This window comes from Podarcis melisellensis (assembly GCF_964234715.1).
Source record: "Podarcis melisellensis genome assembly, chromosome: 8".
NCBI lineage: Eukaryota > Metazoa > Chordata > Lepidosauria > Squamata > Lacertidae > Podarcis > Podarcis melisellensis.
In genome coordinates this window covers 60,460,039-60,484,623 of record NC_138540.1, presented here as the reverse complement: position 1 = coordinate 60,484,623, position 24,585 = coordinate 60,460,039, and the positions used below count along the sequence as shown (strand labels likewise).

Here is a 24,585-nt window from a genome sequence, read left to right as displayed (position 1 = left end):
ATGGCAGTGAGATGGGGTCAACAATTACCTCTACGTATTTAAAAGAGGAACAGTCATTTAGTGAGGTTTCATGTGCAATTTCGATCCAAGCTATTAAGACAAGTTTTGCATTTCTGCAAGTGAGGTTTCATGTGCAATTTCAATCCAAGCTATTAAGACAAGTTTTGCATCTCTGCGAGTCTCCATGGGCGCCTTTTAATTCACCTCGATTCAGGCTACTCACATTGGCCAAGTTTTGTCTTCTCAACAGCAATGGACTGTTGCCCAAGCTAGACAGAGCCTCCTCACTCCGTAAGAGCTTTTGATTGGCTGTTCCCCGTCTCTTTGCTCTCAAGTCCTGGTGTGTTTGGTCCCTCAATGCCAGTGGTGGAGCTTTTGCCAGCTCGATGCAACGGAACTTTTCCCTGACCACATTTAGTACGAAGGTCCTTTGACAGCACCTGGTTCAGTCAGGCGGGCTGAAGCATAGGCAGAGGCTCCTAGGCAAGCGGCTGCCTCACAGAGCCCAGGAGAACCAGGAGGGCCAGGTAAACCAGGCCGCCCGGCTTCTCCTGGAACACCTGGGGTGCCTCGCTCTCCCTCTTTGCCATTCGTGGCTTGGCCAGGGTGTCCTGGAAGACCTAGAAGAATGAAAAGAGGCATGGGTAGTTCTTGTGCACCTTTTGTGGGCAAAAAGTAGGTCAGGACCTACTGGTAGGTCTCTGGCTAATTTGCAATAGATCACCAAGTGTTTCTGGCACCCAACCACTTAATGATCACAACAACTTTTGCTTGCTGAAACAAAGACAGATTTTTTGTGTGATAGAACTGTGATCTCAGTTCTACTACTGAGAACAATTTCCTGGAGTGAGATGAATTTGGGAGTCCCCTCATCCACTGCCACTGCCTCTTTCAATGACTCTATTTTGCATTTGGCTCCAGTTGGTGGACCTCAAGGCTCTGGGAGAAAAGCAAAGGAGATTCCCATGTGGCCATGCTGGCTGGGGCTGATGGGAGCTCGAGCCCAACATCTGGTGGGACACAGTCTTCCCACACCTGTAACAGTCTTACACACACACCCTTCAGGCAGCCAAGTGCATTGCTTCAGGTGTGAAGCACACAATTAACATTTCTCTTCTCCTCTCCGCTGCCATTCCACATTCTTGGTATGTTAAAGCAAACAGAAAAATCCAAACCAGGTGACCAATCATAAAAGAAAAAGGAGGCGAAATAGTTCCATCATGACTGTAAGAATAAAATGGTGTTTGCTTTTGCTAGGTAAAGGTAAAGGTAAAGGGACCGCTTTACCTTAGGTCCAGTCGTGACCGACTGTGGTTGCGGCGCTCATCTTGCTTTATTGGCCGAGGGAGCCGGCGTACAGCTTCTGGGTCATGTGGCCAGCATGACTAAGCCGTTTCTGGCGAACCAGAGCAGTGCATGGAAACACCGTTTACCTTCCCGCTTCCCGCCGGAGTGGTACCTATTGATCTACTTGCACTTTGACGTGCTTTCAAACTACTAGGTGGGCAGGAGCAGGGACTGAGCAACGGGAGCTCACCCTGTCGCTGGGATTCGAACCGCTGACCTTCTGATTGGCAAGTCCTAGGCCCTGTGGTTTAACCCACAGTGCCACCCGCAGCTAAACACCTTTACCTTAAGCACCATGGAAATTGATAATATGCTTCAAAATAAAAATATTGAAAAAATCATCTGTAGCCATGGACATGCCCAGTTGGCTGCCCCTGACTATAAAAGGTTTCTAAAAGAAATAAGAACAAAAAGATGTCACAGCAACCAGGGTCAGCCCTGGCATACCCATGGCAGCCTAGATGCTGATGCTGGGCCTGGTTGCTGTGACCTCTTCATTCTCACGCTCTCTGGGTGGGCATTTTGGGGAGGGGGCTGGGTTGTGGGATGCCAGCCTGTTGGCAAGACCCTTGACAAAGCTGCTCAAAGACACAGTGGACTGAAAGGTAGGTGATCTGGGATCATGCTGAGTGGAAGACCCATGGCCATGGAGCATGTGGTGGGGTAGATCTGTGGGGCCTAAATGGAGCAGGGGCAAGGCAGTGTGATTGTACCAGTGTCCTGGCCCCAACCTCACTACTGCTTCATTCCCATCCAGGGGCAAAGTGGGCACCAGAAGGCGCCTCTGCCACACCACATGTACCACTACTGCCCCAGGCAACTTGTATTGATGTCATGTGGGAAGTCCCTGACAAGCCTTCCATTTGTGATTTGCCCTTGGTGCCTCTGCAGTCACCTTACCTGGTATTCCTGGTGGCCCTGGCATCCCCTGATGTCCACGACCGGGCTCTCCCTGCTCCCCTTTCTCGCCCCTCTTTCCTGTAGAATTGGAAGGGGGGGGATAGTGAGAGACTTTTAACACTTCATGCGCACACCCCTCCAGGACTGACAGCAGAGCAGCTGATTCTGCATTGCTCTTGCTGAAGAAAAGCTCTTATTTAACAAAATTTATAAACCACTCGGTTGCAGTGAAAACCTCAAAGTGGTTTACAAAAATTAAAACATTGAACTTATCAGTAAAAGGCAGTTTAAAACAAGTTTTTTGAAGACATACAACGGTAATTAAAATCAGTAATAAGCTATCGCAAAGGAAACTGACATGATTGAGCTTCCCCACCCTCATTGCCAGTTATGCGTAGTTATGCTGCGATTCCACAGAGAAAACCCATAGAATGTGCAAACGTGTGCAGAAATCATTTTCTTCAGAATCTCAGCTTTAAAATTTGAGCAAGTTTCTAGCCCTCATGGCTGAAATCAGCAGGTGGTTGGAATCTGATGGGGTTTAAGTGCCCACACATAGCTCCTTGCCACCCCTCCCCATGACTAGCAAAATTTGAAACTATGCAACACAGCAGTGGCGTAGCGTGGGTTGTCAGCACCCGGGGCGAGGCAAGTAATTTGTGCCCCCTAACCCGTGGATTTGCGCCCCCTAACCCTAACCCCCAGATGTTGTGCCCGGTGCGGCCGGCACCCCCGGCACCCCCCACGCTACGCCACTGCAATACAGTAAACACTGCAGAACATGTCAGAGAAAATAGTCATATTTGCAAAGTTTACCAAGGGGATTCCGATACTGGTTTGGAGGACAAACACTAACCATATTTTGCTGGTTTGGATGTCAGAATGAACCATTGCTAAGCACTGAAGAAAAGGCAGCATGGGGAGGAGGAAGCATGCCACATGTCATTTGAATTGAGCCACAAAACTCAATGATGCTTTTCATGCAGAGATGGGCTCTTACCTTTAGGTCCTGTGTTGCCAATTTGTCCAACAGCTCCTAGGATTCCTGGGATGCCTCGAGGGCCAGGGTGTCCATGTGGCCCTTGCTGACCAGGTGAGCCAGGTGGTCCTGGAGGTCCAGGTGGTCCCATCACACCTGCCCCACCTATGGCATCTCTTTTAGCACTCACAGCTAACTCAGCCAGTTGTTCTGTAATGCAGAGTGAGTGAGAGAGAATGAGAGAGGGACATTGCATGTACCTGGGGCTCCTCCATCCTTACTGGATTCAGCAGATTCAGGGCAGACAAAAAGAATGTGCTTTCCGTATGTATTCATACAATACACAATTAACACGTGGAATTCATTATGGCTTTAAACAAAATTAAACCAATTCAAGGAGGATGGATCTATGAATGGCTATTAACCTCCACAGACAGAAACTAAAAAATAGGGATGGGCCAATCGGTCTATTTTAGTTTTTCACAGTTTCTCATTTTTCCAATCTTGAGTTCAAATCTCCACTTTTCCATATCAGTCCTCATGAAAATTCATCAGCCTTTTCATGTGAATCCCTCCTAATAGACACAATTTATGCAATTTCCCCTAATAGAATGTATTATTTTCACTAATATATGCATATTTATACACATCCCGTGGCTAGGGAAATGCATTGCAAAATTCAGAGAAGTGGGCATTTCGAAGGATTGCTGAGTTCATGTTTTGGTTTGAAAAGTGCAAATTGGGTAGCTTTGCATTTAAATGCTGGGCCAAATTCCTGTCCCTCCACTACTAAGATATGGACATTTTGTTACTCCAGGCCAAATTCCAGTGTGTCTTGGAGTGATAATATGTGTCAAAACAAAGCTAAATGTGTCAGGAGAAAGACATTTACCTTCTTCTCCGGGTTGTTTTTTCCTTGAAAATAATGAATGGGACACTTTTCACATTAGCATTATTTGGGACAAAAAAACAACACCCCAGTAGCCAAATACAATAGATTTTATTGCAGAATAAAACGGCAAAAGTGGCTGAATTTTGAGGACATTATTTACTAATGTGCAGCTGATGAAACTTTAGAAGGACTACACTGTATATCTTTCCTTCCTTCCTTCCTTTTTTGGACTTACACCTCTTCAAGTTCTCACCATTATTTTCTGTTGTTTGTTTCTTGCAACCACGTAAGCCCTGCTGTGAGTTTTAGATAATCAACCTGTCACATAGGAGGTCACTCCCTTGGTCATTTGAAATTGTAGTGCCTCCATACTAAGACTGCTAATTTCATCAGCCTGAATAGCCTCTTGCCACGTGTCCTGTGTATGTCCATTTTAATTTTGTGGCCTTTTCCACTACCATCCATAACTTTCAATCTACGTCACATACAATTATTAGTTCTTCTATATGTTAACATTGGGCATTCCATGCCATATTGTTTTATTCTTACATTGTTTGTGCTTTTGTGTGTCATGGTCCATTTCTCGGCAACATAACACATCACAGGTAAAACGCATGTACTGAGCACTTTAGCTTTAAGGCCTAAGCATTTTTTTTTTCATTATACAGTTTCCCAAGGCCACCCACAATTGTTTTAATCTCCACTTTATTTCCACTGTTTGATTTTCAATTCTCAGTATTATTCTTTTGGCTTAAATAGACGTTATTCAATTTGCTTTATTTAATTTACTAATTGTATATCACTCTCTTCTTTAAACATTACTTTGGTATTTGCTAGATTCATCTTCAGTCCTACCTTTTTTATACTTCAATTAGTTCTGCTGGCAGTTCTTGCACTTTTTGTCAACTTTTGGCAATTATATATCATCTGCATATCATAAATTATTTAGGCATTTTCTGTTGATGTTAATTCCTTTTTCTGACCATAACAGCTTTTTAAACACACCTTTCAATGCAAGTGTAAATAGCTTATGCGATAAGCCATCTCCTTGCCTTATGCCTCTTTCTAAGGGTACTGGGTTGGTCTTTCTGTGGATATGATACATTGCTGTTGCCTTGTCTGCTATTTCTTGCAATAGCTGGTTGTATCTGCTGTCAATTCTTCAATTTCATAATGCTCATTGTACAGCCCAGGTTTCAACAGCATCAATAGCTTTTTCATAACTGATGAACCCAACTTATATAGGGCCGCTATATTCATTGCATTTTCCTATCAATATTTTCATAGTTAATAGATGATCTGCTGTGGAAGATCATTTTCTAAATCCTGCCAGTTCGCTAGGTTGATAGTCATTGTATATCTACATCTGTGCAAATGCTGTGTGAATTCTGTGATGGATTTCAACCCTGGGGTTTTTTTTAGAAGGTATGGGACTACCAATTTCAGAGGCAATGTGCCCCTGAATGTCATTTACTTGGGGACAAACAATGGAAGGGTGAGGCTGTTTCATTCATGCTCCATTTGTGGGTTCATAGGACGCATCTGTCTGGACATTGTTGTAATCTAGACACTAGTTAAGGCAGACCCAACTTGTTCAGATCCAGTAGGCTCTTTCTATGTACTCACCTTGTAACATTTTTAAGGCCACATCAATAATGTGCTGATCTCCTGTGTCCCTGCCCTGGAAAGTGGAAAGAGAGGAGATCTTGTCACGCACCACAATTACAATCACAGTAGACCTAAGGAAAGGCCCTGGTAAATCAGATCAAAGGCCCGCCTAAGCCAGCATCCTGTTCTCATACCAGCTAACCAGATAGCTATGAGGCACCCATAAACAGGACACGAGCACAGTAATCCTCTCCTGCTGTTGTTTCCCAGCAACAAGTATTCAAAGGCATAGGCTCTGATACCAGAGATTATACACAGCTATCATGACCAATGACAACACTCTGAGTCACTAGGGGGTACAAGAGGCACACAGACTGAGCCAAGACTTGGAAGAAAGCCCTACCAGGAATCCACCTCAGAATGGGTCATCCCAAGAAGTGAAGGGCGCAAGGCACTAACATGGTTGGGAAGTAGAGCAAGCAGAGTGGAACCCTCTAGTCTATCATATATTTTGAAAAGTTGTTTGTCTCTTTGCTATGCATCTGACACCTCTTAAAATATCATAACTAAATTTTGCACGATGACTCCCAAGATCAAGGAACAGGCTTTCATCTGTGTTTGCATAAAATTGGACACCATTATGAATCAAGACGGTAGACTAAACCTTTGGAAACTGCACCAATTTGGGGGGTTTCATAAAATTCCTGAGCAACACCAGCTACAAGGCTCTTAATCCTTCATGCATTGGTTCTATTAACTTTTAAAGCTGGTGGTCATCATTCCTCTTGTGGTCATGAATTCCATAGCCTAACAATTTCCTCCCATTGAAGGCCGCACCAATTTCTTACCATCATAGTTAGCTCTGGACTCCACAAATCTTACAGGCCTGCAAGGTGATTTGTTGGTTATCATAACCAGGACTCTACATGGAGGAAAATATCTGACTCATGTGCTATCAGACCTGCTACCTAAATAGAGCTGTGCAGATGTGCATCTACTAGCAATGAAGGATTGGGAGTGGGGGACGAAAAGCCATGCAGAATCCTGACACCCCAACCACTAAACCTGGAAGGTCTACTCGCTCCTCTTTGTTTTATCAAGCAATGCCCAGTTCCAGAGTGCCTCTTCCAATTCTACTCTCTGCTCGTGGTACTGCTAAGATTCTGTGTGCAAATCAGTGGAAGAGGAAGCAATGGGCAAATATCAGTGCGTGATAGCATCTCCTTGGAGAGGCAGTGTCCACACAACCTGCAGTTCAGCTCTGCTGAACTGCATCCTTGCAGAACAGCAACAGCCAACCAGGGTTTCTACTTCACGTGCAAATGATTAAATTTCTGATTTTGTAAAGATTATTTTTGCACTATTTAGTGATGGCCATGAGAGGGTGCTGTGCCCTAATTCAGAGCGTCCAAAGTATCAACAGCAGGGCATGCATCCTGACATGAAGGAGGAATAATTATTCATACAGAGGTGTAATAGGCCAGTCTCCTCAATGATCCAATTGCACCTGATGCAGGGAGACACAGACGAGAATTATTCACCTCTAGAGGAGGGTAACTGGAAGAAAGCAAGACCAGCACAGAGGGGCATGAAGACACACAGTGAACTGCTTCCTCTGTGAGTTGCTCCTTTGCTTTGCATCCAGGAGAACCCAGTTCCAGTTCCTAGTACCTCTTATTATAAAAACCTGCTAACAGATTGTGAGAACAGGATCTCTTGGACAGAGCCTGAAGAGCCACTGCCAGAATACACAGGAATCGGTCTTATACTATGAGCCGGACCATTGGTCCATCTAGCTCTGGCATGTGCTGTGCTGTGTGGCTGTTTTCTGTGGTAGCATGGGGCATTATCAGGTTTAACTCACCGGAGCACCTTGAGTCCCAGGCATTCCAGGTACACCGCGCTCCCCAGGTAGCCCTCGGGGCCCTGGAGGTCCTAGGAAGCCTCTGATACCTGGTGCGCCTGCATCTCCAGTAGGTCCAGGAAAACCAGGCTCCCCACGGACACCTTGCTGTGAAAGATCAGATGCTAGTTAAGAAGAGGCCCAAGACTCAAAAAAGCCCCTTTTAAGACTGGAGAGCTAATGCACAGTGATAAGAATGGCCTGGTGGACAGGGGCATAAGGAGGCAGAAATTTATGTCCCATCCTGTGTTCTTTACAGTCAGCACTGTTTCCGTTCCACTACAGTTTGGTTTCTACTAAAACCTAGGTTATTAATCTCACTATTAAAGGCAGAAACTAACATTCAGCAATTATGCAATCAATTCCAATGAATTTCAGTGGAAGGAAAACATTAAAAACATGTGGAAAGTAAAATAATTATTTACGTAACATTGTTATTATTTAGCATGCAAATAATAGTGAATACTGCTTGTATCTGCTTGCATGGTTTCTGTTCTGTCCTTGGAGAAACATAAGCATTGCAACAATTTCCGCCCCAGTATCTGTTTTGTACAGTATTCTCTGGAATCCCTAATGGTGGGTAAGACCAGCTTACTGTTCCATGTTTCAGTGACCTACCAGATGCCTCTTACAGTTAATAAGCTAGGCATGAGGGTAATATCCACCACCACCCCGTTGTGAATCCTCAAGTAGCCATAGAGGATTCTATTTTTGATTAAAATGTCTAATTGCCAAATAGCTTCCATAAACCCATCTAAACCATTTCTTCAAAAGAAAAAGAGTTATGAAAATGGCCATTAGGGCATCCTCTGGCAGTAAATTCCAGGGTTAATTATGCACTGCACGAAAGAGGAATTCCTTATGATTGCCTTAAACTTGCTGGCCATCAGTTTCCATAGTGCTTGCTTTCTAAGCGTGAGAAATTATTGGTTCTATTCCTTGCAATCTCTTCATACCAAATTCTATCCACATAACTTTTTAAGTCACTAGCATGTTTCCCCTTAATTGTTTTTTCTTACCTAAAAAAACTTTAGTTAGTCACACACTTTGCCCCATAAGTAATGCAATCCACCCTCCCCGATCATCATCAGAATAAAACATTCTTATTTTTTGTACTTAAAGGTGTAAACCGACCAAATTCACAATGCTAAAGGAAATGCATATTTGTTTGCAAATAATCACCTGTCCCTTTGGTCCTGGCTCACCCGATTCACCCTACGAATGAAAAGCAGAGACCAAAAATAAAGATCATCCACTGTTTTTTCTTAACAGCTTCCTTGGGCAATCTCTAAACATCAGCTGAGGAAAAACTCCCTATGTATATTTCATTCACACCATAATCAACAGTCTGCCTAAACTGGCAGTGGGCAGCACTGATCTGTAGTGCTTCAAATCCTACTTGGTCAGACTTGCCTAAGATTTCTCCATGTTGTCTGACTTACTTTGAGTTTTATCAAGTTTTCCTATTTTACACACAGACGTTCAATCAAAACCTGCCAATGGATTGGCAATTTGACAGTGTTCTTTTACATAAAGTCTGTTTATATCCCATTCTCTGATAAATTTTTCTTCTGCAACATCTCTAAACCTTGCTGATAATCTCACCAGTTCAGCATATTCCCTTAATTTGTTTTGCCAATCTGATTTAGATGGTATAGCCTCTCCTTTCCAATCTTTTGCAATTAAGATTCTGGCTGCTCCAGTGGCGTACATAAATATTCTCCTGAACTTTTTGGGAATTTCATGACCTATAATTCCTAGCAGGAAGGCTTCAAGTTTTTTTTAGGGGTAAATCATTTCCCAAAACTGTCAAATCTTTTTACAGTTCCACTACATGTGAATCCATGTGCCTATTAATCAGGGAACACAATGGGAGGATCGGAGGTCGTTAAATTGAATTACAAAATGATGTACAAAACAAGTATCAATTAAGGAATGAAAGATTGCATACTCTTATTTTTATTTTGTTTTTAACATCAACCAATCGTTTTTGTTATGTTATGCGATTTTCAACCCAACCACTAAAGCATTTATTTATTTATTTATTTATTTATTTATTTATTTTAAAAAAAGAATCCTACTTGGGACAGTCGCTGTCAGAAGGTGGTGTTTGGGGAGTGTTGATCAGTCCCATGGAGTTTTGCAGCGTTTGCTTTTATCCCCCATGTTGTTTAACATCTACATGAAACAGCTGGGTGGGGTCATCCAGAGTTTGGAATACATTGTCAGCAATATGCTGATAACACACAGCTCTACTTCTCCTTTACATCTGCAGGTAGAGGATGCGCTGGACCGATGGTCTTTCCTTGGGAATGGACTGAATGAGAGCCAACAAACTGAAGCTCAATCCAGATAAGACTGAGACACTGCTAGTGAGTGGTTCCCTAAACCTGATGGATGGGAGGTTGCCTGCTCTTGAGGGGGCTACTCTCTCTCTGAAGGAGTGGGTCTGCAGCTTGAGGGTACTTCTCAGGTGGTCTCAGTGGCGCTGAGTATCTTCCATCAGCTTCAGCTGGTGGCCCAGCTCAGCTGCTCCCCTATCTGGAGAGAGATAACCTAACTTCTGTTGTCTATGCTCTGGTAACCTCTAGGTTAGATTACTGCAATGCATTATACATGGGGCTGCTTTTGAAGAGAGTACAGAATGCCAGCTGGTGCCTAATTCAGCAGCCAGGCTGCTCAACAGGGCAAGACCTTGGTCATGTGCTTCAACAGGTGTGCTTAGTCCAGCTGCTTTTATTTAGAGTAGGGCAATAGCTTTGGGCTTCAAGCCCGTTTTCTGCCAGACGCACTCCCCAGCTGGCTACTGCTTGCTGCTGAAGATGATGTTTGCAGTAAATAGCACTTTCAGGGACAAAAAGGAGTCAGAAGGGAACATTTTTCAGAAAGGACACAAGGATGCGGTAAGGGAGCGATGTCTAACTGGTGGCCCTCCAGATGTTTCCAGCTCCCATCACCCCTGACCATTGGTCATGCTGGCTGGGGCTGATTGGAGCTGGAACCCAACAACACCTGGGAGTGCCACAGGTTCCTCATCCCTGCCATAAAGCCATAACTGAGCCAGCTCCAAAAATTGCTCTACAACATTCTGCCCACCAGACAATGTTGGCTTTTGCAAGTCAAGAGGCACAGAAACTATCTTACCTTTTCCCCCTTCTCCCCTGGAAGGCCTTCAACACCAGGATCTCCCTATAAGGAATGAACAATAGCTTTATTTTCCGGCCAGAATAGCAAATGATCATCCCCAAACTAACACTTCCTGTTCCCTCTCAGTGCTCCACTCCCTCATGTCTTGCATGCCCCTTTGTCTCTGAATTGCTACAAAGTCCAGTCATTTACCAGCTTAGGCTGAGCACCAACTGAAGGCACTAGTGCACTGGATGCGCTGGACCGATGGTCTTGGCCATGGTAATCTATGCTCTGGCAATCTGGCATTTGGAGAAATGCAATGCATTGTATATGGGGCACCCTTCGAAAACAATCCAGAAACTTCAGTTCCGCATATACTGCAGAGGTGGCCCTTCAGTGAGGTGAGGTGAAGCCATTTGCCTCAGGCGGCAGATCCAACCTCCTCCCCGCCCCCGTCCTGCCACTGTGCTGCTATCAGCCCTGCTGGGGCTTTGCCAAATGCAGCTGCCACAGCGCTGCTGCCTTCCCTGCTGCCACTGTACCCTCACTACTGCGCTCTTGCGCACTACTGCGCTCTTGCGTTGTGGCAGCAGTGTGGGCACAGCCACAGATGAGGGTGCAGTTGTGGTGGTGGGGCAGTGGCATCACAGGCATGATGGTGGAGGCAGGGAGGGGGAAATGCAGGGGCCTGGATCTGTGGCAGCAGCGGCAGGGCATTTTGCCTACAGTGGTAAAGCATCTCAGACCAGCACTGGTCACACAAGGCCAGGGGGCAGGTTCATGCCTTGGTCTATTTCCAAGCTCAGTTCAAAGTGGTGTCTGTTATCTTTAAACCCCTCCCTGTTGGGCTGCCTTCCTGACACCAATGCCCTTAGCTACTGAGGTCGTCATCTGAGGCTCTTCTCTAGATTCCTCTGACCAGAGAGAGGGTCTTTTCAACTGTATTTCTTGCCTTTTGAAGACCCTCCTCAGGGAGACTCACCTGGCACTTACACTGCTTCCTTTTAGGTCCTGGGGATGTGTCCCCCCAACCTTTATCTTCCAGGCCTTCTAGATATTTTAGCTTTTCTAGATTTGTGTGGATCTTCCAGACAACCTAAGCTGGTGGGTTTTTTGCCCGCCTTATTTATTTATTGACTGACTAGGTTTTATCTCCTACTGTTTGTCATGTTGTTGATTTTTATGGATTAATTGCATAAGACTTTTTTAATATGGTTTGTTAGCTAGCCTCTGGGAGCATTTTATACTCAAGGTGCAAGATGAAAAATATAATTAATAAAATATGGCAAAAGTAGAAGGCAGTAAATTTCCAGCTGCTCACACCAATGTAACCCTATAAACAGAGCAGTAAAAAAAAAACAGACAAAAATCAATCATAAAGACTTACAATGTCACCTTTGGGCCCAATTTTTCCTGGAAAGCCCTAGAGCAGACAAGAGAGAAATGCTGAGATCCAAGAGATGCTGAATTCTATATAAATTTCCAGTAATAGACCACCCACTCCAGCTTATCACTGGAGATGGAAAAGACAAATGATTCATCAGCCTCTCAAAAACCTTCCACAAACCAGACCACAGTGTGTGCAGGCCCAGTTTCAACGGAAAAGGGGCTTGCAGAGTAAACACCAGTGAATCAAGCAAGATGCTCTAGCCCTTATGGCTAAGAAGATATGCCTGAAAATATGCTGATGATAGTAAAGACACCAGATACACATCCACGAAGAGGGCATTTTGCAACTTAGGGGCTGTCACAGAGAATCCCCTTTCCCAGGTCACACACACCATGGACCGCTGAGGGAGGTGGAACTACCAAGAGGTCCCTTCTCCCTGCTGATCTGTACATTTTGAGGGGTCTGTAGGAAAGGAGGGGGTCTATTTGATATTTGAGGCCTAAGTTGTTTAGGATTTTAAACACTAAGTTGGACCTAGAAATGAATTGGAGTTAGAACCCCTGGTGTAGATCTGTACTTATGTACACAGGCCATCACACTGTGTGGATCACTGTGTGGGATCTAGAACTCAGGCCTGGCATAAGAAGCCTGGTGCATTCTGGGAGATATTCCTCTTTGCCTCCTCCCACCCATCCCCCATGTCCACATCTATGCAAAGTATGTGTGTTTATGCAAATCTGCTCCGTTTGCAGAATCTGCTCTAAAAGCGGCTTTGGAAGTTTCAAAACCTGCTGTCACATTTCTAGAGTTGCAGAAAAGCCAAGTGTGACTCCGTCCTCAACACCACTCTGGTCAGAGAGTTCAAGACGATGGTACCTTGCCACCTTTAACTCCTGGGAGACCTTGTGGGCCTGGAATTCCTGGGGGGCCCTGCTCTCCTTTGGGACCCTGGAAATAAAGAAAAGGAGAAAACACATTTGGAGGAAAATAAGTCACAGTGAAGAGGTTGCTACCCTAGTCTGGCAGGGCTATCTCCCAGCCCTACTTGGAAATGCTGCCGGGGACTGAAAGTGGACATTCTGAATGCAAAGCAGGTGTTCCAGTCCTTCCACAATCCTGGACGATGGGCTGCCTGCCACAAACAGAGATTGTCCAAGCATTTATTTATTTAGGAGTTATTTATACCCTGCCTACTAACCAAAGTTCTTGAGGCAGCTTACAATATATTTTAAAAAACAATAAAATAGTCAATGATACAACAGACACTACAGCAGAGTCAAAGTACAGTGGTATCTCAATTTCTGAACACAATCCGTTCCGGGAGACCGTTCGAGTTCTGAAACATTTGAAAACCGAGGCACAGTTTCCCATAGAAAGTAATGCAAAATGGATTAATCCGTCCAGACTTTTAAAATCAACCGCTAAACCAGCAATTTAACATGAATTTTACCATCTAATGATACCATAGATCAGGGATGTCCAACTAGTAGATCGCGATCTACTGGTAGATCTCCAGCTGTTCCTGGTAGATCACAGGATCCTTATCATGTACAAAAAGTTATGGGGGGAAAGGTGAAAAACTCTGTGCAATCCTCCCCCCCAAAAGCTCAACAGCTCTGGGCAATCCACCCACCCCATGCACGCTCTTCCTCCCTCCAATGACAGTGGGTAGATCACTGCCAGTTTTTTTATATACTGGGAGTAGATCACAGTCTCTTGGGAGTTGGACATGCCTGCCATAGATCCACACAGTCACAAAAACAAATTGGTTGGAAGAGTGCTCCTGAGATGCGATGAGCACAGATATATTGCACCCAGTCACCAAATAAGCCCCAATATCACCTCCATGTTGCGCGGGTGCTTAGGACTCAACAGCCGACAGCTAGGCCTCCGGATTTCGCACTCAGTGGAAGCTGCGTGGCATGTCCGACTTCTGAGGCGTGTTTGAAAACCAAAGCATTTAGTTCTGGGTTTACGGTGTTCGTAAAACGAAATGTTCATCAATGGAGATGTTCAAAAACTGAGGCACAACTGTATATACAAGTTGGCCTAGGACCTGGGAGACTTGAGTTCAGATCCCCACTCAGGTCTGATGCTCCCTGGTTGACCTTGGGCCAAACACTTGCCTCACAGCTTACAGTACCTGACAGGGTTGTTTTGAGTATTAGATGAGGAGAGGGAGAACCATGTACGTCACCTTGAGCTCCTTGGAGAAAACAGTAGGATGAAAGTTTGATTCTTATGGTCTCTTCTGAGGTGAAACAGAGAGAGAAGTGCCCGGAGGGGAGACCACCATCCAACGGAGCTCTTGGAAAAGAGCTCTGGTTCTTTTTTCAGAAGAAATGCATTTGAATTCAAGGACTGAATTTATTCATACTCACCACTTTCCCCTGCACTCCTGGAGGACCCACTGGGCCTCTCTCACCCCGATCTCCCTGTGAAATAGAAGGGGAGACGTCAAGATGTTCAATTCTGCCATAACCATGAGCTAAATGTGTCCACAGGGAGCAAGACATCCTTCGCCCTGCCCGACAAGGCCTACACTAGCCTCCTCCAATCTAGAGGCTATTGGATTCCCACCAGCCCCAGCCAGCATGGCCAACAGTCAGGCATGATGGGAGTTGCAGTTGAGCAACATCATGCAGGCTGAGGAAGGCTGGTCTGCATAAACCTCAGACTCTGAATGGAAAAATATCACACCATCTGAAGCAAATACTCTACTTCAAGGAATCATCTGCCTCAACTGCAAAAGGCCCTAGGGATGCACTGATATTTGTTGAGCAATTCGGTGTACAAACTAAGTCTGCTGTCCCCACTCCCCAAATGCCTCTACATTATCTGTACCTTAGAGGAATTAATTTTAAAAGACTTACTTTCACACCAGCGATCCCTTGAGGCCCTGCTTCTCCTTGAGGTCCTGGCTCACCCTGAAAGGGAATGGCAGAACACACCAACTGAAGATCTGGTTTTAAGGAATGAACAGCCCCTTTTTGTGCATTGATGACAATTTGCGCTCATGATGGTATCAGGGCAGCGATACGCAATCCCACTTATGTTTGTGCCTGGAAAGGTTCTGGGGTGGACATACTGCTTCATTTCCATTCAGTGCTGTCCTGCAACTTTTTATACCACTAATGCTCCAGTTATTTTTTTCTGTACCACTTTTATTGTGCTATAGCACAAAAGTTCTCCTCCAGACAGCATGAATGTGGTAACAGCAGATAAGCATTGCAGAACAATTCACAAAGAAGAAGAAGAAGAGTTTGGATTTGATATCCCGCCTTTCACTCCCCTTCAGGAGTCTCAAAGCGGCTAACATTCTCCTTTCCCTTCCTCCCCCACAACAAACACTCTGTGAAGTGAGCGGGGCTGAGAGACTTCAGAGAAATGTGACTAGCCCAAGGTCACCCAGCAGCTGCATGTGGAGGAGCGGAGATGCGAACCCGGTTCCCCAGATTACGAGACTACCGCTCTTAACCACTACACCACACTGACTCTCACGTTGTGGAACAACGTGAGGAGGGTCCAGTATAAATCCACCACTAGTTCACTATTATTGTGTCAATGACAGCTCACAGAATATATCTGCAAAACACACCAGTACGAGACGTAAGTCTGGTGAGGCCTGAAGTCTGCTTTGTTGCAGGGCTGGGGGTGGGGCGGGTAGAGAAAGATTACTCGGCCATGGAAGGAAGCTAAAAAAAAAAAATTACTGCACAGAATTACGGTAATTCAATATCATTATATTTGCACTTCTTTAAAAGCAGCACAGCCTTTACTTGCTTTTAAGAATTTGATAGGCTCGTGCTGCCCCCTGCTGTCCAAAGCAGGAAAGTGCAAGCACCAAAAACAACACCTGCTTTGCCCTGGCACCTTTTTGCTATTCAAATGCAAGCATCTGATGTCCGCAGGTGAAGCCATATTGGACCTTCTCCCCCTGCAGTGGGGAGTAACAGAAGCCGAACTTCATTTATAAATGTTGAATATTTCCGTGGGATATAACAAAGGCAGCTAGCAGAAACCAACCAACATAGAGATGTCATTTAGATATACATTATTAATAGCAGAAGCAGCATTAATGTTATAGAAAGTGTTTGTGAGTCCGAGTAGACTGCAATTTCTCTCACTGCCCAAAAAACCCCACAGCCTGCAGAAGAGAAAAAGAGGTTCTACAAACAGCAGAAGTGAAGAAAGTTTGTGTGTGTGTGTGTGTGTGTGTGTGTGTGTGTGTGAGAGAGAGAGAGAGAGAGAGAGAGAGAGAGAGAGAGAGAGAGAGGGAAAGAAAGAAAGAAAGAAAGAAAAAGAAAGAAAGAAAGAAAGAAAGAAAGAAAGAAAGAAAGAAAGAAAGAAAGAATAAAATGAATTAACAAAAAATTATGAGAAGGGGGGCAGGAAGCAAAATCCTACTGGATAAGCAAGGAAACCTCAGAGACTGGGATGTATTGCAGAGTTCTTACTGTCTATGATTTAAAGTTAAGGGACAAAATATAATGGGGGGCAGAGATCCCTTTTTACTTACAAGTTTCCCAGGTGCCCCCGATGAGCCTGCCAGTCCACGACCCCCTGGTTCACCCTGTTTAAAACATCAAAAGACATATTTCAAAGGGTTTGATGGTTCCCTGATCCATCAATGTGCCTGTGGTGGCCATCTGTATGTGGTTTATAACAGCCTTCCTGAAACTGTTGCCCTCCAGAGGTTTTGAACTACATCTCCCATCAGCCCCAACCAGGGGAAGGCTGGTTTAAAAGGAAAGAGGAGCAGGTGATATTATTAAGTCAAGGCACTCACCTTCTGTCCTGGGCCACCTTTGGTTCCAGGTGTGCCTGGCAAGCCCTGCAATGAAAGGAAAAAAAAAACAGCAAGCCCAAATTATCTATTGTATGATAATTTCATATTTATTATACCAGAATTTCTTCCCTTCTTTGGCTTGGGGAGGGGTGGGTTTCTCGGTCCAGATCCAAAGAGAAATTCCTTCTGAGAGAAACTAGATAATGCATTACCACAGATGGTTGGTGGATGTGGCACTCGGCTAGATAAGCCACGTGGATCATTTTTATAAGCAGAGTTCTACCAACATGTGGCAGCCTGGATAGAGTGGTTAAGAGTGTGGTGCTGATAATGCCAAGGTTGCAAGTTCGATCCCTGTGTGGCACTGTTGCATAATCCTGAATTGCAGGGGGTTGGACTCGTTCAGGCATAGGCAAACTCAGCCCTCCAGATGTTTTGAGACTATAATTCCCATCATCCCTGACCACTGGTCTTGTTAGCTAGGGATGATGGGAGCTGTAGTCCCAAAACATCTGGAGGGCCGAGTTTGCCTATGCCTGGACTAGTTGATCCTCAGGGTCCATTCCACTTCTACAATTCTATGAATCTATGGTATGCTTATGGTGTTTTTTTTAAAAAAAAAGTTAAAATCATATGTTATTGGACATAAAGGTAAAGGGACCCCTGACCATTAGGTCCAGTTGTGACCGACTCTGGGAGTGCGGTGCTCATCTTGCTTTATTGGCCGAGGGAGGCGGCATACAGCTTCTGGGTCATGTGGCCAGCATGACTAAGCCGCTTCTGGCGAACCAGAGCAGCGCACGGAAACACTGTTTACCTTCCCACCGGAGCGGTACCTATTTATCTACTTGCACTTTGACAGGCTTTCAAACTGCTAGGTTGGCAGGAGCAGGGACCGAGCAACAGGAGCTCACCCCGTTGCAGGGATTCGAACTGCCGACCTTCTGATCAACAAGTCCTAGGCTCTGTGGTTTAACCCCTAATTGAGGACCTTTACAGCTATTGCTCAAATATCTAACAAAGGTGTGAGGAACCTTTGGTAACCCATTTGTTGCTGAACTACAAGTTCCATCATCCCTGGCCATTGACCATGCTTGTTGGGGCTGATGGGAGTTGTAGTTCAGCTACAGCTGCAGAGTCAAGGTTTCCACACTCCTGACCTAAGGAGCCCATCTCTGCAGCAGTTCTTGAGAATTCCCAGTTCCCATCCACAGCCACATTATCCAGTTAACCTGTCCATTTCAGCTAAAGATTTCCCAAACTACCCAGTAATATCCAATTTTCTAGTTCGAATCACAATCTTCACTGTTCCCAACACATATTCAATAAGAGCTTTACGATTACACAGACGAGAAGATTTTGTTTGTTTGTTTTAAATGAAATACAGCAGTGGCAGTTTTTCAACAATGGATAAATTGACTGGGCTGATTCTAAACTAGGAAGGTTGCCAAACTACCTTCAGGTAATATAATAAAATGATTTGAAATAATACTTACAGCTAAGCCTCGGTGGCCTGGAGGCCCTGGAAGACCTGGTTGCCCTGCACTTCCCTACAAGACAGAAGAATAGCCATTAATGGAAGGCAGGAAAGAATGAAGCAAATATTGAGAAACAGCAAGACGGGACACAGTTGCAGCACTTACAATTTTGTCTTAAAAAAAAAATAAAACTTCAGTAGCTGTAGGAACACAACTCCAGCCTCACAGAAGGGAACACCATCTTATTGCTTATTAAAAAAGGAGACTCATGGGATCTCACAGGGATCTAACATCAAGCAAAGGTCACACCAAGATCTCTTTGCAATCTGAAGACTGAGTCAAATATTAAGAGGCTCCCAGTTTGAATTTTCCTCCTGCCTGAACTTGCTAAGTGGCCTCAGCCCAGCAATTCTCAGCCTCAGTCCCCCAGTCTAGAATGTGGGGATATATTCTATAACTAGAATATAATAGTAACAGTAATACTAATGATAGTAGTAATAATATAACAGTAATACTGAATAAAATTGCAAGGTTGTTGTACGGACTACAGCTAGATAATGCACTTTGAACATTTGAAAGCACTGCACAAATGTTTATCATTTATCATTATATAATACATACATAATATTGTGTTTTAATTATGGATAATTCCAATGATTTATGATATTTTTAAATGTTATAAGGTTAGTGTTAGCAAAATGAACTGTTCATTTAGATTATTAAGCAGGCTGCTTCCAATGTCAGTCCTACCCAGAAATGACCTATTGAAATTAACTTAGGCCCATTAAGTTCAATTGGCCTACTCTTGAGCAGAACTTAGTTGGATACAACCCATTACATATGAACCGAATTAGGATTAGAATCTTGGTTGTACTAATATGCATTGTTGTTGTTGTTGTGTTGTGATTCTGGTGTCATGAACCACTTTGGGCACAATTACGGGGGAAAATAAAATAACAATACTGTTACAGCAACCCCAGCCCCTCTGTGGCCTAGTATGCAAAAATTACCTACAGGGGTTGTAATTTTGGGAATTCCTAAGCAAACACAAGCGATGTCTGGGCACCTGCGAGGCCTAACAACTAAAAGGACAACATGGGCTCTGTGTTGCTTAGCAACTGCTACAAATGGGAAAGGGAAGAAGGAGAACAGGCCCATTCAGACATGACATGGTTGCCAAACAGAAATGAGACTGGGAGTAGGTCTTGTGTAGTGGTGGCACCATAAAAAATATGGAGGGGAGGTGTCACATGTGCTTGGTGATTGTGCAGGGAGGACTTTGGTCCATACATTAGCTTTCTGAAAGAATATATATATAAATATATATACAGAGAGAGAGAGAGACTTGATAGGTATAGCTGCTTTGCTGCCCCTCACATCAAAAACCCTCACTCAGGCTGGATTTAGGTTTGATGAGGCCCTAAGCTACTGAATGTAATGGGGCCCTTTTTATGTCCAACTGTCCTTTGTCAACAACAAATTGTCACTGGTTTTTTGTGTTGAATAAATGCTACATGGTAATTCATGGACCTAATAGTTATCTAAAGCCATTAACAAAATATGTGATATTTTAGGGAGCAGACTAGCAGGTGGGGCCCATTACTAACATCATAGGAGCCTACACAACACAAAACAAAACAAAACACTGTTGCTGTACGTAGACAAACAAGTTACAATTGTGACGGAACAATAAACAACACAAAAGAAAATGCATACAGAACAAAGAGTCAATTACATCGTTTAAGGGCATCTTCTTACCTTCACCCCAGGAATACCTGGGGTGCCATCTTTGCCATCAATCCCAGGAAGACCCTACAGCAAAGTGGAAAGAAGAAAAATGTAATACTGTTTCTGGATGTTTACATGTTTTCAGTCAGTTTGGAAGCTGATTTACCCCAAGCAGGGAATCAAGGAATCTTAATTTCATCTTTCTCCCCCAAACACCATTGGACTCCAAGATGGAGGTCAGAAAAAAGGAGATACTTACCTGTCCCCCTTTTGGCCCCATTCCTCCTTGAGGGCCCCTGAAACCACGAGCACCCTAAAAAAGTAACCCCCCAGAAAGACCCATTGTTAATATACCAAGGAAATGACAACCACAAAAATCTGAATGAGCTTCTGGCTGTGGTTTCTGCACTGCTTATAGCTGCCACCAACTGACCCGCCAAACTTTAACAAGACATTGAATGTGCAGAAAATCAATGGCTGGCTTTTGACTGCAAGAAGGAAGGGAGTTCCTGTGGCATTGAATTCCTCTGGGGTTTCGATCATCAAGTAACTGCACATTGTACCGGAAATCAAAAGCAATCAGCTAAGTGGAACTAAAAGCCAACCAATTTTTATTTTCTTTTAAGAACCTATCATAATAGTACCTTAAATGCATGGTGCTGATGGGGCTGAAGGTTCAACTGGCCATAGCCAGCCCAAGATGTTTTGGCACCTGAGGCAAACCACACAATGGCGCCCCTCCCACTACCTGGGAAGAAGGGACAACAGGAGGAATCAATTCATCCTTACCCGATGATTGAAGTGGGAATCAAAGGCTGTTGGGGGCGAACACCAATCTGAAACCCACTGGCTGGGTGCAGAGCCCATGTGTCTCCAGAGGGCTGCTCCCACCATTACACTAGGGGTGGAAAGAGACCAGCAGTGCCACTTATTCACTGAGGGGCTGATGCAGAGGTGGCAGTGGGACTGCTGTGGGGAAGGCAGATCCAGCCTTCAAAGAGTGTGCCGCAGCTTTCATCACCACCATGGCAGTGGCAGTGGCAGCAGACAGTGCATTCCTGGGAGGCCAGATCTGCTGCTCCTGCGGATCCTGCTGCCTGAGGCAGTTGCTTCACCTTGCCTCATGGATGGGCCGGCCCCAAACTGCCAGTTCCATCAGCTTTAGAATCTGGAGCAGGAGGAGGGTGCCATTTTGTTTTTCACCTCAGGCAGCAAAATGTCTTAGGCTGGCCCCAGGGAGTGTGTGCGTGAGAGATAGGAGGAAAGTAGTTGGATAAATTTCAAAAGCAATTTTCATTATACAAGTTTAGACTCCAACTCCTCCCTCTGCAGCTACAGCAGGGAGGCTGGAATCCCACTAATCCCGTTTGTACTGAAGGCAAGTCAACATGCATCTTGATGATGGCTGAGTTAATGAGCCAGTGGAACCTGGAAGGAGCTGAGGTTTTTGTTGCCCCGGTGAAATAAAGAGGGAAGGAGCGGTATTGTTCAAACATCACAGCTGGGGGGAGGGAAGCATAGGTCAGAAAGCTCTTCCTTTCAGGTTCTTGGGAGAGTTTCAAAAAGCAATTTCAGATGTAGATGGGGAGCAGATTACAGAACTAATTCTAATTGGACATGCCCTGCCATCTCTAAGAGGCCCAGTTCCAAGTGAATTTCCAGTGCTATTGGGAACATGGGAAGTCAGACCCTTGGTCCATACAGCTCAGCGCTGTCTCCCATGATTGGCAGCAGGCACCTTTCCCAATCCTACCTAGTGATGCCATTGGGGATGGAGCCTGGGACCTTCTGTATGCAAAGAGATGCTCTGCCACTGAGTGACAGCCCTTGCCTCAGTCCAGTATATCTGAAGGAGTGTCTCCACCCCATCGTTCTACCCGGACACTGAGGTCCAGCGCCAAGGGCCTTCTGGCAGTTCCCTCAGTGCAAGAAGCCAAGTTACAGGGAACTAGGCAGAGGGCCTTCTCCGTAGTGGCACCTGCCCTGTGGAACGCCCTCCCACCAGATGTCAAAGAGAACAACAACTACCAGACTTTTAGAACAGTGTTTCCCAAACGTTTTTGGGCAACGGCACACCTGTTTACTGAAAAAAAATCTCGCGGCACACCACCATTAAAGCCCCGCCCCGTGACGTCAGCGCGCAGCGTCACGCCGGGAGGGACGCACAAAAGTGAAAGTTTTTTCCCTCCCCCTTGCTGGGGAACCTCCAAGCTTTGGGGGTGGGAGGAGGCAGCAGAGCGAGGGACTGAGGGACGGCGGCAACTGAGGCGGCGGCGGCTGAGGCAGAGCTGGGAAGGGGGTTTCCAGGGGACACGGCAGCTCCTCGAAAGGCTTCTCTCAGCTGCGCTCAATCCGCCTCGGAGAGGATTTCCCCTCCGGTCCCATGCGTTCGTTTGGGGCATCGCTCCGGCTGCTCCCTCTCCCGCCGCGCAGGAGCGATGCCTCTCTCTGGCTCTCCCTCCGCGCAGGCTGAGGGAGGGAGGGAGGGGCGCGTGTGACCCGTCTCTGCTGGGAGACCAAACCCAGCGAGGCAGAGTCGCGCGGAGGCGCCCAGGCAGCGCTGCCGGCTGCGAGGAGGAGCGCCAGGCAGCAGCAGGAGGCGCGGCCTCTCCTCGCCGCCGCCGCCCCGCCTCTCGCCGCCCGACTTGCCCGCCTCCCTCCAGGCATCTCGCGGCACACGAGGCAACGTCTCACGGCACACTCGTGTGCCGCGGAACACCGGTTGGGAAACACTGTTTTAGAAGACATCTGAAGGCAGCCCTGTTTAGGGAAGCTTTTAACGTTTGATGCATTAGTGTATTTTAATATTTTGTTGGTGGCCGCCCAGAGTGGCCGGGGAAGCCCAGCCAGATGGGCAGAGTATAAATAATAAATTATTATTATTATTATTATTATTATTATTATTATTATCATTATCATTATTATCATTATTATCATTATTACTATTATTATTTTCACATCTAGAAGAGCCAAATTCAAATTCCCTTTCAGCCATAAAACTGGCATGGATCCACCGGCCTAGCCTACCTCACAGGGCTCTTGCAAGGATAAATGGGGTAGGGGGAGAAATATATGCTCTGCTGCCCTGAGAGCCTTAGAGGAAGGATGGGATATATAACTGAAATATCTAAAATCAATGAAATAAATTAATGAAATTGAAGTGGGAGTTGTCACATGCTCTTGAGCCCCTGGGATAGGGTGGTGTGGGTTTATCAAGAGATCAAAAAAAGGTCAAAGGAGCACCCTTATCATGAAACTGCTTATCTCCTGATGATTCAACTGAATGCTGCAGTCAAATGTTTTACTCACAAGGTCTCCCTTCTCGCCAGCCTGTCCTGGTGGCCCCCTGGGTCCTTCTTCACCCTACAACAAATACTTTATGGTTAAAATAGAAAATGAAAAAGAAAGTGAACATTTTCAAGCCTTCCTAAAATTAACACGTGGCATTAATATTGCAGGCAGTTTACTGAGATATCACAAAATGGTCAGTGGCAACAGAGGGGTTTTTAAAAAAATAAACAAATAAAGAGGAGCAGGGATATGGGCTGACCTTTTTAATGTCAATGAACTTGGGTGACACTGCACTGATCCCACAACATGCCCAACTATCTGGAAGCACTCTAATGATCCTTCCCAGAGAACATGGACTCCAACATGGATCCTTCTAATGTCCCTGAAGCCTGATTCAATTTGTTCATGAAGAGCCAGAGCGCTGGGAAGAGCTTCTGATTCCAGGTGATTATAGATAGACAATTTACATCTTTTGAGAGTGGGGGAGTGGCTAATCCTGTAATCCCTATGCTTGCTAAATTGAGAGTAAGCCTTTTTGATAATGAGTCTGATTGTGCAGTAAGTGTGAGAGCTCCAAACCAAGAAGTTCCTGGTTTAAAGCAAACAAACAAAAAACTCTTAATCACAAACATACTTAGGCAAGCCACTGTCATTTTAAGGCCCAATACTTCTTCCCCCACATCTAAGATATGCAAATAACACAAAATAACCAGCATCAGGCTGTACAGTTCATTATTTCTTCCTCATTTTTCTGTCAAAGCAATCCAAGTGGCATATATCTATGTGTGTGTAACACAAAGCAATTAAATATATATCCAATAAAAGAGCACACAAAAAACCCAGCAACTGTTAAAGCACCCAAAAGACAGCAACAGGAAATGGTAGAATTAGCCCCATTTGACCAGCTTTGTGAGGTTACAAGACTCTGAAAAAGACTTAACACGGATACCCCCTAGGAAAAAGTTTAACTGGTTAACAACAGACCAAACACAAAATGCGAACACTGGTGGAGGAAGGAGGTGTGGTGGGTGCAGCCCACCCCGGGTGTCATCCCTGAGGGGGGTGACATCGCCATCCCACCCCCCTGGGGCGCTCGCCCTGACCCCAGGTGCACAGCATGTGCGCCGTTCCGGGTGCCGGAGTAGCTAGCT

The 24,585-nt window shown here is 45.2% G+C and overlaps 1 protein-coding gene across 1 annotated transcript in view; it reads right to left on the bottom strand.

Annotated features, from left to right (window-relative positions):
- Positions 1-414: 414 nt before the first annotated feature.
- The window catches only part of COL9A2 (collagen type IX alpha 2 chain), a gene marked incomplete at its 3' end in the record, with an annotated part of 47,543 nt that continues 23,372 nt past the window's right edge, over positions 415-24,585 (bottom strand). The window contains exons 16-32 of the mRNA XM_081921196.1: positions 23,453-23,506; positions 20,403-20,456; positions 20,174-20,227; positions 18,434-18,487; positions 16,938-16,982; positions 16,668-16,721; positions 15,022-15,075; positions 14,530-14,583; positions 13,025-13,096; positions 12,146-12,181; positions 10,774-10,818; positions 8,812-8,844; positions 7,591-7,737; positions 5,745-5,799; positions 3,248-3,436; positions 2,248-2,325; positions 415-620 (exon numbers count right to left, since the gene is read on the bottom strand). Coding sequence (XP_081777322.1) covers positions 415-620; positions 2,248-2,325; positions 3,248-3,436; positions 5,745-5,799; positions 7,591-7,737; positions 8,812-8,844; positions 10,774-10,818; positions 12,146-12,181; positions 13,025-13,096; positions 14,530-14,583; positions 15,022-15,075; positions 16,668-16,721; positions 16,938-16,982; positions 18,434-18,487; positions 20,174-20,227; positions 20,403-20,456; positions 23,453-23,506 — 1,284 coding nt within the window. The remainder of the gene's footprint in view (positions 621-2,247; positions 2,326-3,247; positions 3,437-5,744; positions 5,800-7,590; positions 7,738-8,811; positions 8,845-10,773; positions 10,819-12,145; positions 12,182-13,024; positions 13,097-14,529; positions 14,584-15,021; positions 15,076-16,667; positions 16,722-16,937; positions 16,983-18,433; positions 18,488-20,173; positions 20,228-20,402; positions 20,457-23,452; positions 23,507-24,585) is intronic.